This window comes from Nyctereutes procyonoides, unplaced genomic scaffold, assembly GCF_905146905.1.
Source record: "Nyctereutes procyonoides isolate TBG_1078 unplaced genomic scaffold, NYPRO_anot_genome, whole genome shotgun sequence".
NCBI lineage: Eukaryota > Metazoa > Chordata > Mammalia > Carnivora > Canidae > Nyctereutes > Nyctereutes procyonoides.
In genome coordinates, this window is record NW_026575136.1 from 17,709,713 (window position 1) to 17,724,895 (window position 15,183).

The 15,183-nt window shown below is 40.6% G+C and overlaps 1 protein-coding gene across 1 annotated transcript in view; it reads left to right on the forward strand.

Annotated features, from left to right (window-relative positions):
- LOC129495456 (netrin receptor DCC-like) overlaps positions 1–15,183 on the forward strand; it is a 735,527-nt gene that overhangs the window by 27,380 nt on the left and 692,964 nt on the right. Inside the window, exon 3 of the mRNA XM_055302992.1 lies at positions 5,591–5,911. Coding sequence (XP_055158967.1) covers positions 5,591–5,911 — 321 coding nt within the window. The remainder of the gene's footprint in view (positions 1–5,590; positions 5,912–15,183) is intronic.

Here is a 15,183-nt window from a genome sequence, read left to right on the forward strand (position 1 = left end):
TATCTTCTCCCATTCTGTAGGTTGTCTTTGAGTTTTGTTGACTGTATCCTTTGCTGTGCAAAAGCTTTTTATCTTGATGAAGTCCCAATAGTTCATTTTTGCTTTTGTTTCTTTTGCCTTCGTGGTTGTATCTTGCAAGAAGTTACTGTGGCCAAGTTCAAAAAGGGTGTTGCCTGTGTTCTCCTCTAGGATTTTGATGGAATCTTGTCTCACATTTAGATCTTTCATTCATTTTGAGTTTATCTTTGTGGATGGTGCAAGAGAGTGGTCTAGTTTCATTCTTCTGCATGTGGATGTCCAATTTTCCCAGCACCATTTATTGAAGAGACTGTCTTTCTTCCAGTGGATCGTCTTTCCTCCTTTATCGAATATTAGTTGACCATAAAGTTCAGGGTCCACTTCTGGGTTCTCTATTCTGTTCCATTGATCTATGTGTCTGTTTTTGTGCCAGTACCACACTGTCTTGATGACCACAGCTTTATAGTACAACCTGAAATCTGGCATTGTGATGCCCCCAGATACGGTTTTCTTTTTTAAAATTCCCCTGGCTATTCGGGGTCTTTTCTGATTCCACACAAATCTTAAAATAATTTGTTCTACCTCTCTGAAGAAAGTCCATGGTATTTTTTTTAATTTTTTTTTAATTTATGATAGTTACAGAGAGAGAGAGAGAGAGAGAGAGAGAGAGAGAGAGAGAGAGGCAGAGACACAGGCAGAGGGAGAAGCAGGCTCCATGCACCGGGAGCCTGATGCGGGATTCGATCCCGGGTCTCCAGGATCGTGCCCTGGGCCAAAGGCAGGCGCCAAACCGCTGCGCCACCCAGGGATCCCAGTCCATGGTATTTTGATAGGGATTGCATTAAATGTGTAAATTGCCCTGGGTAACATTGACATTTTCACAATATTAATTCTGCCAATCCATGAGCATGGAATATTTTTCCATCTCTTTGTGTCTTCCTCAATTTCTTTCAGAAGTGTTCTATAGTTTTTAGGGTATAGATCCTTTACCTCTTTGGTTAGGTTTATTCCTAGGTATCTTATGCTTTTGGGTGCAATTGTAAATGGGATTGACTCCTTAATTTCTCTTTCTTCAGTCTCATTGTTAGTGTATAGGAATGCCATTGATTTCTGGGCATTGATTTTGTATCCTGCCACGCTACCAAATTGCTGTATGAGTTCTAGCAATCTTGGGTGGAGGCTTTTGGGTTTTCTATGTAGAGTATCATGTCATCGGCGAAGAGGGAGAGTTTGACTTCTTCTTTGCCAATTTGAATGCCTTTAATGTCTTTTTGTTGTCTGATTGCTGAGGCTAGGACTTCCAATACTATGTTGAATAGCAGTGGTGAGAGTGGACATCCCTGTCTTGTTCCTGATCTTAGGGGAAAGGCTCCCAGTGCTTCCCCATTGAGAATGATATTTGCTGTGGGCTTTTCGTAGATGGCTTTTAAGATGTCGAGGAAAGTTCCCTCTATCCCTACACTCTGAAGAGTTTTGATCAGGAATGGATGCTGTATTTTGTCAAATGCTTTCTCTGCATCTAATGAGAGGATCATATGGTTCTTGGTTTTTCTCTTGCTGATATGATGAATCACACTGATTGTTTTACGAGTGTTGAACCAGCCTTGTGTCCCGGGGATAAATCCTACTTGGTCATGGTGAATAATTTTCTTAATGTGTTGTTGGATCCTATTGGCTAGTATCTTGTTGAGAATTTTTGCATCCATGTTCATCAGGGATATTGGTCTGTAATTCTCCTTTTCGGTGGGGTCTTTGTCTGGTTTTGGAATTAAGGTGATGCTGGCCTCATAGAATGAATTTGGAAGTACTCCATCTCTTTCTATCTTTCCAAACAGCTTTAGTAAAATAGGTATGATTTCTTCTTTAAACGTTTGATAGAATTCCCCTGGGAAGCCATCTGGCCCTGGACTCTTGTGTCTTGGGAGGTTTTTGATGACTGCTTCAATTTCCTCCCTGGTTATTGGCCTGTTCAGGTTTTCTATTTCTTCCTGTTCCAGTTTTGGTAGTTTGTGGCTCTCCAGGAATGCGTCCATTTCTTCTAGATTGCCTAATTTATTGGCGTAGAGCTGTTCATAATATGTTTTTAAAATCGTTTGTATTTCCTTGGTGTTGGTAGTGATCTCTCCTTTCTCATTCATGATTTTATTAATTTGAGTCTTCTCTCTCTTCTTTTTAATAAGATTGGCTAATGGTTTATCTATCTTATTAATTCTTTCAAAGAACCAACTCCTGGTTCTATTGATCTGTTCCACAGTTCTTCTGGTCTCAATTTCGTTGAGTTCTGCTCGAATTTTAATTAACTCTCTTCTTCTGCTGGGTGTCGGGTCCATTTGCTGTTTTTTCTCTAGCTCCTTTATGTGTAAGGTTAGCTTTTGTATTTGAGTTCTTTCCAGTTTTTGAATGGATGCTTGTATTGCGATGTATTTCCCCCTCAGGACTGCTTTTGCTGCATCCCAAAGATTTTAAACAGTTGTATCTTCATTCTCATTAGTTTCCATGAATCTTTTTAATTCTTCCTTAATTTCCTGGTTGACCCTTTTATCTTTTAGCAGGATGGTCCTTAACCTCCACGTGTTTGAGGTCCTTCCAAACTTCTTCTTGTGATTGAGTTCTAATTTCAAGGCATTATGGTCTGAGAATATGCAGGGGACGATCCCAATCTTTTGGTATCGGTTCAGACCCGATTTGTGACCCAGTATGTGGTCTCTTCTGGAGAAAGTTCCATGTGCACTTGAGAAGAATGTGTATTCAGTTGAGTTTGGATGTAAAGTTCTGTAGATATCTGTGAAATCTATCTGGTCCAGTGTATCATTTAAAGCTCTCGTTTCTTTGGAGATGTTGTGCTTAGAAGACCTATCTAGTATAGAAAGAGCTAGATTGAAGTCACCAAGTATAAGTGTATTATTATCTAAGTATTTCTTCACTTTGGTTAATAATTCGTTTAAGTATTTGGCAGCTCCCACATTCGGGGCATATATATTGAGGATTGTTAAGTCCTCTTGCTGGATAGATCCTTTAAGTATGATATAGTGTCCCTCTTCATCTCTCACTACAGTCTTCGGGTAAATTTTAGTTTATCTGATATAAGGATGGCTACCCCTGCTTTCTTTTGAGAACCATTTGAATGGTAAATGGTTCTCCAACCTTTTATTTTCAGGTTGTAGGTGTCCTTCTGTCTAAAATGAGTCTCTTGTAGACAGCAAATAGATGGGTCCTGCTTTTTTATCCAGTCTGAAACCCTGCGCCTTTTGATGGGGTCATTAAGCCCGTTCACGTTCAGAGTTACTATTGACAGATATGAGTTTAGTGTCATCATGATATCTATTTAGTCCTTGTTTTTGTGGATTGTTCCACTGAACTTCTTCTTAAAGGGGAATTTTAAGAGTCCCCCTTAAAATTTCTTGCAGAGCTGGTTTGGAGGTCACATATTCTTTCAGTTCCTGCCTGTCTTGGAAGCTCTTTATCTCTCCTTCCATTTTGAATGAGAGCCTTGCTGGATAAAGTATTCTTGGTTGCATGTTCTTCTCATTTAGGACCCTGAATATATCCTGCCAGCCCTTTCTGGCCTGCCAGGTCTCTGTGGAGAGGTCTGCTGTTACCCTAATACTCCTCCCCATGAAAGTCAGGGACTTCTTGTCTCTTGCTGCTTTAAGGATCTTCTCTTTATCTTTGGAATTTGCAAGCTTCACTATCAGATGTCGAGGTGTTGAACGGTTTTTATTGATTTTAGGGGGGGGATCTCTCTATTTCCTGGATCTGAATGCCTGTTTCTCTTCCCAGATTGGGAAAGTTTTCAGCTAGGATTTGTTCAAATACATATTCTGGCCCTCTGTCCCTTTCGGCGCCCTCGGGAACCCCAATTAAACGTAGGTTTTTCTTCCTTAGGCTGTCGTTTATTTCCCTTAATCTGTCTTCAAGGTCTTTTAATTGTCTGTCTCTTTTTTCCTCAGTTTCCCTCTTTGCCATCAACTTGTCTTCTATGTCACTCACTCGTTCTTCCACCTCGTTAACCCTGGTCGTTAGGACTTCTAGTTTGGATTGCATCTCATTCCATTTATTTTTAATTTCTGCCTGATTGGATCTAAATTCTGCAGTCATGAAGTCTCGTGAGTCCTTAATGCTTTTTTCTAGAGCCACCAGTAGCTGTATAATAGTGCTTCTGAATTGGCTTTCTGACATTGAATTGTAATCCAGATTTTGTAACTCTGTGGGAGAGAGGGCTGTTTCTGATTCTTTCTTTTGAGGTGAGGTTTTCCTTCTAGTCATTTTGCTCAGTGCAGAGTGGCCAAAAACAAGTTGTATTGGGAAAAAGAGAGAAAGAGAGAGAAGGAAAGAAAAGAGAAAAAGAAAAAAGAAAAAGAAAAGAAAAAGGAAAGAAGAGAAGAAAAAGGGAAAGAAAAAGAAAGAAAGGTGAAAAAAAAGGGGGGGTGGGGGAAGCAATCAGAAATAAAAAAAGAAAAAAAAAAAAAAACACGGGGGAGTATCTTCTGATTCTGTAGACTTTAAGTCCCTTGACTTCCCCTGGAACTGGTCCGTCCAGCTGGTCTTCTGGGGAGGGGCCTGCTGTGCTGATTCTCAGGTGTTAGCACTTGGGGGAGCTGCTCTGCCCCTGCCTGCTGCAGGGCTCAGCGGGGGTTGTTTACCCCGTGGGGCCCCAGGAGGATCAGCCGCAGTTGCTATGGCAACTCTGGAAGCCTGGATTCAGCCTCCGCAGGAACTACGGGGCTCGGCTCTCGGCTCTCCGTCTGCAGGGCCTGGAGGCTCCGGGGCGGGGCCGCTGATCTGCTCAGCTCGGGGCAGGAGCGTCCTCGCTGTCTCTGTCTCGGGCCCTCCCGGCCTCTGCCTGTCCCGGGGGAGGCCGGATCCTGGGCTGTGTCCCGGCGCCCTGTGCTCCGGGGCCTGCGCTGTGGGATTCGCGCTCCCGCCCCGCAGCCCCCTCCGCGGAGCCGCCGCCCGAGCCCCTCCGAGCTGCTCCGGTCGGTCCCGCCGTGCGCGCTGCAGCCCTTAGGGAGCTCGGCGCACTCTCCCCGGGGCGCAGGTGTCTGTTAGTGTCCCCGGGAGCCCGAGGGCATCCCCGCCCTCCTGGGTCCTGCTCCAACTCCCTGCGAGCCCCTTTCCCCCCGGGAAGGTTGGTGCAGCTCCTGCTCCTCCGGGACGGGGCTCTCCTGTCCTGGGGACACTCGCCCCGGCCTCAGCCCGGCTCCTCGCGGGGCCCCTCCCCCTCGGAGGCCTTTTGTTCCTTTATTTCTCTTTCCCCGTCTTCCTACCTTGATAGAAGCGCGAACTCTTCTCACTGTAGCATTCCAGCTGGTCTCTCTTTACATCTCAGGCCGAATTCGTAAATTTTCAGGATGGTTTGAAGGTTATCTAGGTAATTTGGTGGGGACAGGTGATTTGGGGACCCTGCTCTCCCGCCGTCTTGCCCCTCCTCCAATATCATTTATTCTTGAATATTTTTCAAGGACCGCAGCTTTTTTGAAAAAAAGTTTTGTAAAGAAGAGGCAGGGGGATAAAGCCCGTGATCTCTTTGAATAAGTGAACATATTTATTTCCCCGTGTTTCCTTGTTGCAGGTTTCCAGATTAAGCCTTTCACATCACTGCACTTCCTGTCCGAGCCTTCTGATGCTGTCACCATGCGGGGAGGAAACGTCCTCCTGAACTGCTCTGCTGAGTCTGACCGAGGAGTCCCCGTTATCAAGTGGAAGAAAGATGGAGTCCACCTGGCCTTGGGGATGGATGAAAGGAAGCAGCAACTTCCAAATGGCTCTCTGTTGATACAGAACATACTTCACTCCAGGCACCATAAGCCAGATGAGGGACTCTACCAATGTGAGGCATCTTTAGGAGATTCTGGGTCAATTATTAGTCGGACAGCAAAAGTTGCAGTAGCGGGTAAGTGGATTCTTTCTCTTATTTCTCTCTTTTGGTGGATAAGAAAATCATCTTTGCAGAAACAGTATACATTCTTTAGATAAGGGAACAATGTAAAAAAGATTTATGCGTGTTCCCTCATGGTTTTGACTGACTTTATCCTTAATTGCTTGGAAAACAGTAAAAGGATCTCAACAACTAACACAGCATTACGGGATTTTTAGAAACAAAGATTGTCTCAAGTTGATGTACTGCTTGTGTCTGGGGGGGGTTACTCTTCATTAGCAGAAAAATATTAGAAAAATGATTCCCCAATTAATTCCATTTCACAGAATCACTAGTGTTGAAGTTTTGCAGAACTTTTTTTTTTTTGCCTTCAGTGCAGTGAGTTTTTCTTTAATTACAATGATTTGAAATGCAACATATAGATTTCCAAAAAGGAAATAAAAATTTGCATTAGTGCATCCACATATGCTTGGTAATATGTTGACTTATGAATTAACTAATAAGATGAACATTTTTTCCTTTCCATCTGAATATTTTTAAGTGGTGTAGACCCTAAAAAAATAGTACAAGATGTTCTGGAATCCATGGATATTATTCCTTCTGCTCCACTTGATTTGGTTAGAGGGTAGCTAATAATTATTGTTATTATTATTTTGGGGGGAGCCCTTGAAATGTTGGATATGTAAAGAGAAGACTCAGAATTTTACTCCTTTCTGTAATGACTTAGCTTAAAATGGGCTTTAAAAAACAAAAACAAAGAAAACCCTTTGGTATGGGATATAATGCAAGGCAAATGGATCCAACCTGAAATAAGTTTAGGCTTTCAAATGGGTAAACAGGTTTTAAGGGCTACTTCCAAACTTAATATTTAGCTCTCAGTACAAAATTAAACTAAGAGGGCAACCATCTGATAAGGGCTTCTTTTCCCAGGGCCCATTTAGTCTAAAATCTAAAATACTGGTGAGAATGAAGACTCCTTTTCAGCAATAACATGTACTAAGACAATTGGACAGGACCATCTCTCCAGCACACATTCTTCTACTGAGGGCCTGCAGAAGTTAAAATATACAAGAGTTGTTCTGATCAGGTGCCAGTATAAAAAATTAGATTTTATTGCCATGCAGTCAGTCTAGAAACCCAGTGAAAATGCACCAACCAGACTGTGCCTGACCAAGCGCGTCTTGGTGGGCTGGGTCCTTACCTAGAGATACAGTGGCCAATCATCCTGCTTTAACCAGGACTGACTTGGTTTTAGCATTTGAAAGTGCAATGCCCTAACCCCTCAGTCTCAACCAAAACTAGGAAAGTTGGTCAACCCACCTGGTGGCACCCTGCCTCCTCTAGCAATGACAACATACTGAAGCATGGTTGCAGAAAGTCCCCTTTACTCTGGAAACATGGGAGGTGGCATTCCGATCCTGCAAACTAAGGCTATCAGTGCCCTGGGTCCTTTAAATGATGGGCATCAGGCATTTGATTGATGAGCATAAAGGGTAGAAAGGACTGAAAGTCTATGCAAATTATGATTGATTAAAAAGAACAAGTAGAGGGATCCCTGGGTGGCGCAGCGGTTTAGCGCCTGCCTTTGGCCCAGGGCGCGATCCTGGAGACCTGGGATCGAATCCCACGTCGGGCTCCCAGTGCTTGGAGCCTGCTTGTGTCTCTGCCCCTCTCTCTCTCTCTGTGACTATCATAAATAAATAAAAATTAAAAAAAAAAAAAAAGAACAAGTAGAATAAGTACTGAGGACCAAGGTAAAATCTGCTTTTCCAGATTATTCCAAATGAAGTGGAAAAGGGTGCAATTCTATTTTCTCTAGCTTAAGAATTTCTGGGCTCTCAGATCCCACCCATCAGTTGCCCACGCTGCTTGGATAATCCTGCCGACGTGAATGAAAGAGGCTGGCATTTCGACACCCTCTTCTGAAAGGCAGATGCATATGTGCCGTTAATGAAAATGACTCGATTTGACGTGGTTTCAGTTTTCCTGCAATCTAGATTCACTTTTACGTGCTTTGTTTCAATGGTGGAATGAAGAATGATCCCTTCCCTGGGAGATATTAAAACGGAGTGGCTTCAACTTTCCTGTTCTATAGAAGGATGGGTTGGCAGATTCAGTCACTGAGTTACAGTCTAATATTAGATTGTATCATTTCGAGGCAATAAGGCTGTTCACAGCATTTTAAACACTCACCATGCTGTTTGGCAACACAGCATACATCAATGTTATGTCTTTCGAGGTTAAGATTGCCAACCCACTGGAATGCACAAGGGGCATATATCTTCCTTGTAATAAAGACCATGGGCCTGATTTAATCTCATTTTTAAAGCATTAGCAGTCAGTAAACCAGTCACCACTAAAAGGTAACAGCTTTGCTTGAGTGAAAAAACAAAAGACCAAAAAAACAAAACAAAACAAAACAAAAAACAAAAACAAAAAAACCTGTTTGGTACCCTCAGGTACAATGGAAAGTCCATTTAAAATAATAATGCCCTTCTTCCACTTCTGCTTTCTCGAAGTGTCTTTTGAGAAAAAGAAATGTGGCAAATGAAATCTATCTTTAATCAATCAGAGCATTTCATGCAGTGATCTTGCCATGCACCATCCATCCTATTTTCTAGCAACTTCTCACATGCTCTTCAAACTCTAAAACCTAAGTGCAAACTTAGCTGAAGTGGGAGGGGGAGTAGAAAAGATAAGCCAAGGACTACCATCCCATCCAACATCTTATTAAAAGTCTCAGTGTGGGGTGCCCGGGTGGCTCTGTCAGTTAAGCTTCCAACTCTTAATTTCAGCCAAGGTCACGATCTTGGGGCTGTGAGATGGAGCCCTGGGTGCTGGGCGTGATCTGCTTAAGATTCCCTCTCCACCTCCTCTTCTGCCCTCCTACTTCTTTCTCTCTCTCTTAAAAACAACAAAACAACAACAACAAAAGTTCTTGGTGTAACCAGCTACTACTGACTATTGGCATTTCTGATAAAAGCAAATTCTGTCGGTAAGGGCTGTTACTCCATTGGAAAGCAGCTTGGCCTGTCCCGGCTGAAACTTGGGAATTTTGTCTGTATCCAATTAGCTCTACTCTAAAGTAGAGCAGTATTTCTCTGCCATGGATACTTCTGTTTAACCCTCTAGACTGGGACTTTAAAGAGAGAAGCAGAGTCAGACTTTATCTGCAAAACTTATCCTTCCCTTCTCCACCCTCTGCCCGTCAGAGTGTGGGGCATGTTTAGTGGTTATTCCTTATATATTTGTTTTGCCAGTGGATACATGGAGCTTTATGCCACATATGGAGAGGTTTCCATTGTTGGGAAATAAGAATTCCTGTCCCTGTCCAGGGTCCATCCAGCTGGACTAAGAATCCAATTGACATAGAACAGATGAACAAGAGAAAACAGAATTGAATAGTATGCATACAGGGTATCCACACAGACGTGGAGATTCTAAAGACACTCAGACAAAATCAGATCTGTATGTCATTTCGGAACTAAGGAATAGGGGTAGGGGCCTGGGATTTCAGAGGAAAGGAATGCACTTCACAGAGTAAGAAGAACAGAAGTTTGTTATTAGGGGTTTGCTATATGGATGGCAATGATTTCCCAATAAAATTTATTTTAGCTAATAACCCTTGTGTGGGAAAGACCTCCGATTTAGATTACTCTGTATGGTTAGGGGAGGGGCCAAAAGTTTCTCTTGAGCCCATAGGGTCTTAGATTTTTAGAAGGTGGACTGTGCTGGGATATCCATATGCTACTTAAAAAAAAAAAAAAAAAAAAAGGCATGTGCCACGTCCTCATTCCTTCCATAACCCATAACATCAAGATGACCTTGCATCTGGTCAAATTTTCCCAACTCCAGATGTTGCCAGCTGTCTGAGCCTCTGGATCCTCTTCTGTAGAATCGACATAATAATAACCTATCTCCTAAGATTGTGCTGGCTTTTAAATAACATTTAGCACGTAAAACCATGGTATGCAGTAGATTCTTATTCACTGGCAGCAGTGGTAGTACAAATAGACCTAAAAATGGATATTGTGACATTATTACAATCAATATTATTAGGAAATGACAACTTTGATTATTCCTTGTAATGATACAGAACATTTGTGGAGGGGTTGGGAGAGGAAGAAATATAGACTACAAATCCTGAGCTATAAATATTGTCAACTTGGATCAGATATCTGCTTTCGCAATCTACAAGCACAAACTGGCAAGCCTGAATTGAGTTTTTAAAAAGTTGAATCTATGCAGTTTGTTGGCAAGCTGTTCCAAAATCTGTTTGACTGTGAGATTCATTTTTCACAACTTGATCTAGTGTTCTGTCCGTGAAGCCAATATAATTTGTCCTGGTCAGACCAGGAGTTCTAGATCATGCAACGGCTGTTCTCATTTCAGAAAAAGATGCTGGGCAGTCTTCTCAACAGAGCCTCCTTGTTGTCCTTCCAACTGAAAAAGATTCACTGAAGCTGAGTTGACAGGGGTCAGTTGGTCTAGACTGAGAGTGTAACATAACCCCCCTCCCCTGCGGGAGAGGAGCGTCCAACCAGCGTGTAAGAAAACCCTATTAAAGAGCTGCTTTGAGTAATCTCCAAAGGACCGTCTTGTTTATTTTCCGTGACACCACCACAGCACACCCGCCACCCAACACACCCACCCAACCACCCAGCTCTTGGCCCACCCACTTCCTCTGCAGGGCTATGAGCATCACAATTGGAACCCAAGTGCTACCTCACTTGTATTTACACTCTTGGGGATGCAGTGGGATCAGCCCCCCCTCCTCAAGTAGAGGGACACTGAATGCAGGATACATTATAGGGCATTTATGTCCAGGTAAATTCTTCTTTTGTTAATTTATAAGCATTTACATCTTGACTGTTAAAACCGCTGACTTCTGGGTGAGATTTTCCTCTCTGAACAGTATATGTATATGCAGTAGCTCATAATGCTCAAAAACGCTCTGTGATACAGATACCCAAATTAATAGAGAACAAACTGGAAAAAAAAAAAGATAGTGACTTTCTGCAGGCAGACGATGGAACCCACCTTCTCTAACGATGGCACATACTTAATCCCTTATCACTTTGCTGCTCAATCTAGGGACTAGATGTAAGGACACTGTGAATACGTAGCCATTTATTTTTAACCAATAAAACTCTCCAAAATATAAACTAATGGAGAGCAATAGTCACTATTGTAATAATAATAATAGATTTTATTTATCCATTTAGTCCCTTGAAAATATCAACTCCCTAGAAGAAAACAGTATGATTTGGCTGTTTTCTTCTAAAATGATAGATTTTGCTACCACAGCTATACATTAAATGATGACAAATGATAAATCTCTCCTAAAATATAGAGAACATGTAACTATAAAAATAAGGTTATATATACTCTTTATAGGGGCAAGATTTTTTCTTCTCTTTTAATCTTTGTAAGTGGTTTTATAATTCAGGCTCAGTTTGCATTTTTTTTTCTTTCCGTTTCTTGAAAATCAAGGAAATAAAAGGCCAACTAAATTGCCTTTACTTGAATTGTTATTTCATTCAGGAGCATTTTTTTTTCTTCCCTATTACAATAGATGTTTCAAGATGCAAATTGTCACACACTGCTTTTAAATAACACAGGCATTATAATTAAAATTCCCCTGTGTTAAAAAAAAAATAATTAGTTACTTGAGGAGTTGTTGCAGTGAATTCCTTTCCAGAATGCCTCCCATTTAAATGAGTTATGAAATAATTAGTGAAAGCATATTATGGTGAGAGAAGCTAGAGTCGCCTCAGCTGAATGGAGCATTTTGTGAAATGATAATCTGACCTTTACGTTTTTTGCTTAAAAGGAAACAGAAAAAGGAACTTGTCTTAAGAGAAGGGAGAATGAACTACATCGCCTGAGGTCACTCAAACATTATATAAAGGAAACAGCAAGAAAAAATGTTCATATTCTTTTTCTCTACAGGAACAAATATAAGAATCTTGCCTAGAAGGTCAAGTTCATCTGGTCAAGCAGTTTGGAAAATGTATCCCAAGGCCCTTGAATACTCTCAGAATTCTGTTTTGGGAAGGTGCAGTTATAGAAAAGAGCTTCTTTTATTTTAAACCAATAGGGATGGTATTTATTTTCAAACAATAAGTAGGAAAATAAATTAATTGTTCAGACTCCATAATTCTTAATGGTCTTAATTATCTCCAGTTAGCTAAATGTTCCTATTGTTTTGTGGTTAAAACATGAGAGAGAGAGGAAAAAACAAACAAACAAACAAAAAAAAAAAATATATATATATATATATATGGAAATGTGGTGCTATAAGTAATTGTTGTGTATGTGCTAATCTTATATTTTTTTTTAGATTTTATTGCTAAATAAAACTGAGATAATCACCAACATTGCCCCAATACCTCCTTACCCATATACTCCCCACCCTGGACTTAAATAATTGCATTTTAAAGAATAGGTTTTTAGTTGTCTCCTTCCTAAGTCAATTAACTCTGCAATAAAATTAAAATAGAAATATATCCCTGAGAAATATGCACAGTGGAAAGACATCTTTTACATTATAAAAATTACAAAAGAGAACTTGACAGGGCTTTTTATAGTAGAAACATCAACAAAATAAATTTTAAAAATCTTCCTACCTTTCATTTCCTTTTCTTTGTTATGAATTCTAATTCATGTGACAATGGAGATAGCTAATTTTTCATTCTAAAAATCATTATATTAAGAGTACTTTTTTTCTTTTTAATTCAAACCTTAAGCTAGCTTCAGTGTGATTTTTGCTGGTAGTGTAATAAAAATGAAGGAGCAATGAGCAATATTTTAAATAACTCAGTGATAGTAACAGAAAACTCTTTTACATTCTAGAAGACCCTTTTGGAGTACAAAAGCTTGATTTTTTTTTTTTTTTTTTTTGACAAATGTCAGGCTAACAAAGCCCTAAATCAGAGTAAGTAGATAGTTTAGGTGGCATCATTGTAAATTTCTGATGAAATTATGACTGATAATAAATTTAATAAAGAATTTTTATGTTTATGAACCTATCACTGGTACTCGTTTTTTTCCTATTAATTTTTTTAACGTCCATGTTAAAATTTATTATTTAAATGTAATGTTACATAAAGACCTTTGAATTGAGATATTTATGTTAGATACAAAGTTTTTCTACAAAATAAGGGAACATTTTAAATTAGGGGATGTTCTAGAAACTACATCAGTTAAAAGGGATCATAGAAATGCTCAGTGTGTGTAGTCCCTAAATCATTTTAAACCTTTCCTGTTAAGATGTAGATGAAAGTACTGTTAGTGAAAGCACTTACTCATTTCCCTTTAAGAAATTATTGTTTTAATAGTCTAATTTTATAGTTAAAATCTATTCGTATTCTCTAATAAGCAGTCTAATCCATTGACCATTACACCCATAATTGTGGATAAGCCTATTATTTAGTAACTGTGAGAATTAGAATAAATCAGAAACGTTGATTTCTAGAGAATGGGAAGCCACTGGAGTACATGAAGGAGCCGTGTGTTCCTGATGCAGCAAAGAACTTGTTTGGGAACTTGAATCCTGAATTTAGCATAGAACAAAAACCAAACAACAACAATAGATATTTTTATTAGCAAATAAGTAAGCAGGGTAGGTCCTAAATCTATCATCTCATTTCACAATACACTGGGCATACGCATGCGCACATACGCAAGTAATAAATAATGTAATATATATATATATATATATACATATTACATTATATATATATGGGATCCTACTCTTGGACGGGGCCTGGGTAGCAGAAGAAGCAGTCCTGTGAGTAGAGGGTTTGAACTTTCAAGCCCACTCCCTTGGTCTCCTAGGAGGGGAAAGGGGCTGGAGGTCAGGTTGAATCAATAGCTAATTGTCGATGATTTAATCAGTTGTGCCTATGTGTTGAAGCCTCCATAAAAATCCACAGAAGATTCCAAGAGTTTCCCAGTTGGCGCACATGCATAGATGTTGAGGGAGTGGTGCCTGGGAAGGGCGTGGAAGTTCTGTACCCTTTCCCCACACTTTGTCCTCGTATCTGTTCCTTTTGGCTGTCTCGGAGTCATACTCTTGGACTAAGCCAGTGATCTAGTAGGTAAAATATTCCTCTGAGCTCTGTGAGCTGCTCCAGTAAATTGATCTAACCTGAGGAGGAGTAGTTGGAACTCACGGCTAGTGGGTCAGATACACAGGTGAAGACTACCTGGGTTTGTGACTACCCTCTGAAGTGGGAAAAGGGGGGCTGTAGGACCCCCAACCTGTGGAATCCCCTCTGTCTGCAGATAGATAGACGTCAGAATTGAGTTGAATTGTCCAAACGAATACCCAGTTGGCGTCCAGAGGATTGTTGGTGCTGCAGAGAAACCTCCTCTACACTGAAGTGGGGTTCAAGAACCCAGAATAAGGACTTTAATTTCCTTAGAGCAGTGAACCTGGGGGTGGTATGACTAATCGGGAATCCAGTGAGCAGGGGTTAGAGCAATTGCATGTAAATAGTTCGATAAATACCAGTGTGTGTGGGGCGGGGGGCGCATGTGGGTGTGAGAGAGAGAATCTGTATTGTATTATCTGCATGTTTTCCCTTATGGTCTTTAAACAATTAGGTTTACACTATCTATATTCTAACCTAGGTCATCCAGAGATATTTAGACATAAACACGCACCTTAGAGACAATATACACACCTTGCCATTTAGGTGGCTCTTCCTATCTAAGCTTATGTGTCTTTTTTTTTAATTTTTTTTAATTTTTATTTTATTTATGATAGTCACACACAGAGAGAGAGAGAGGCAGAGACACAGGCAGAGGGAGAAGCAGGCTCCATGCACCGGGAGCCCGACGTGGGATTCGATCCTGGGTCTCCAGGATCGCGCTCTGGGCCAAAGGCAGGCGCCAAACCGCTGCGCCACCCAGGGATCCCGCTTCTGTGTCTTAAATCCGTTGATGAACACCATGGCCATAAAATCTATTTCATTTACAGCTAGCCCCTCTACTTTTGTTGTTCTATTAGGCACAGTGTTAAAAATTGTATTTTACGCAAAAAGAAATCATTTTCATCGTAACCCTTAAGAAGGGCTTCTCATGAGACTTCATTTGCTGAAATTTCACTTAGAGCAACTTTCACCAACTAGGAGTCTATTTAAGAAAGTGTGTTAAAGATTAATAAAGCTATATATAGCTTTAACTATGTTTCAGTGCTGGTTGATTTTATTGGATTGGATATTTGTGGCCCCTCTCGCAAGGAGAATTCATCTCCAAAGGCTGGAACATGACATAAAAAA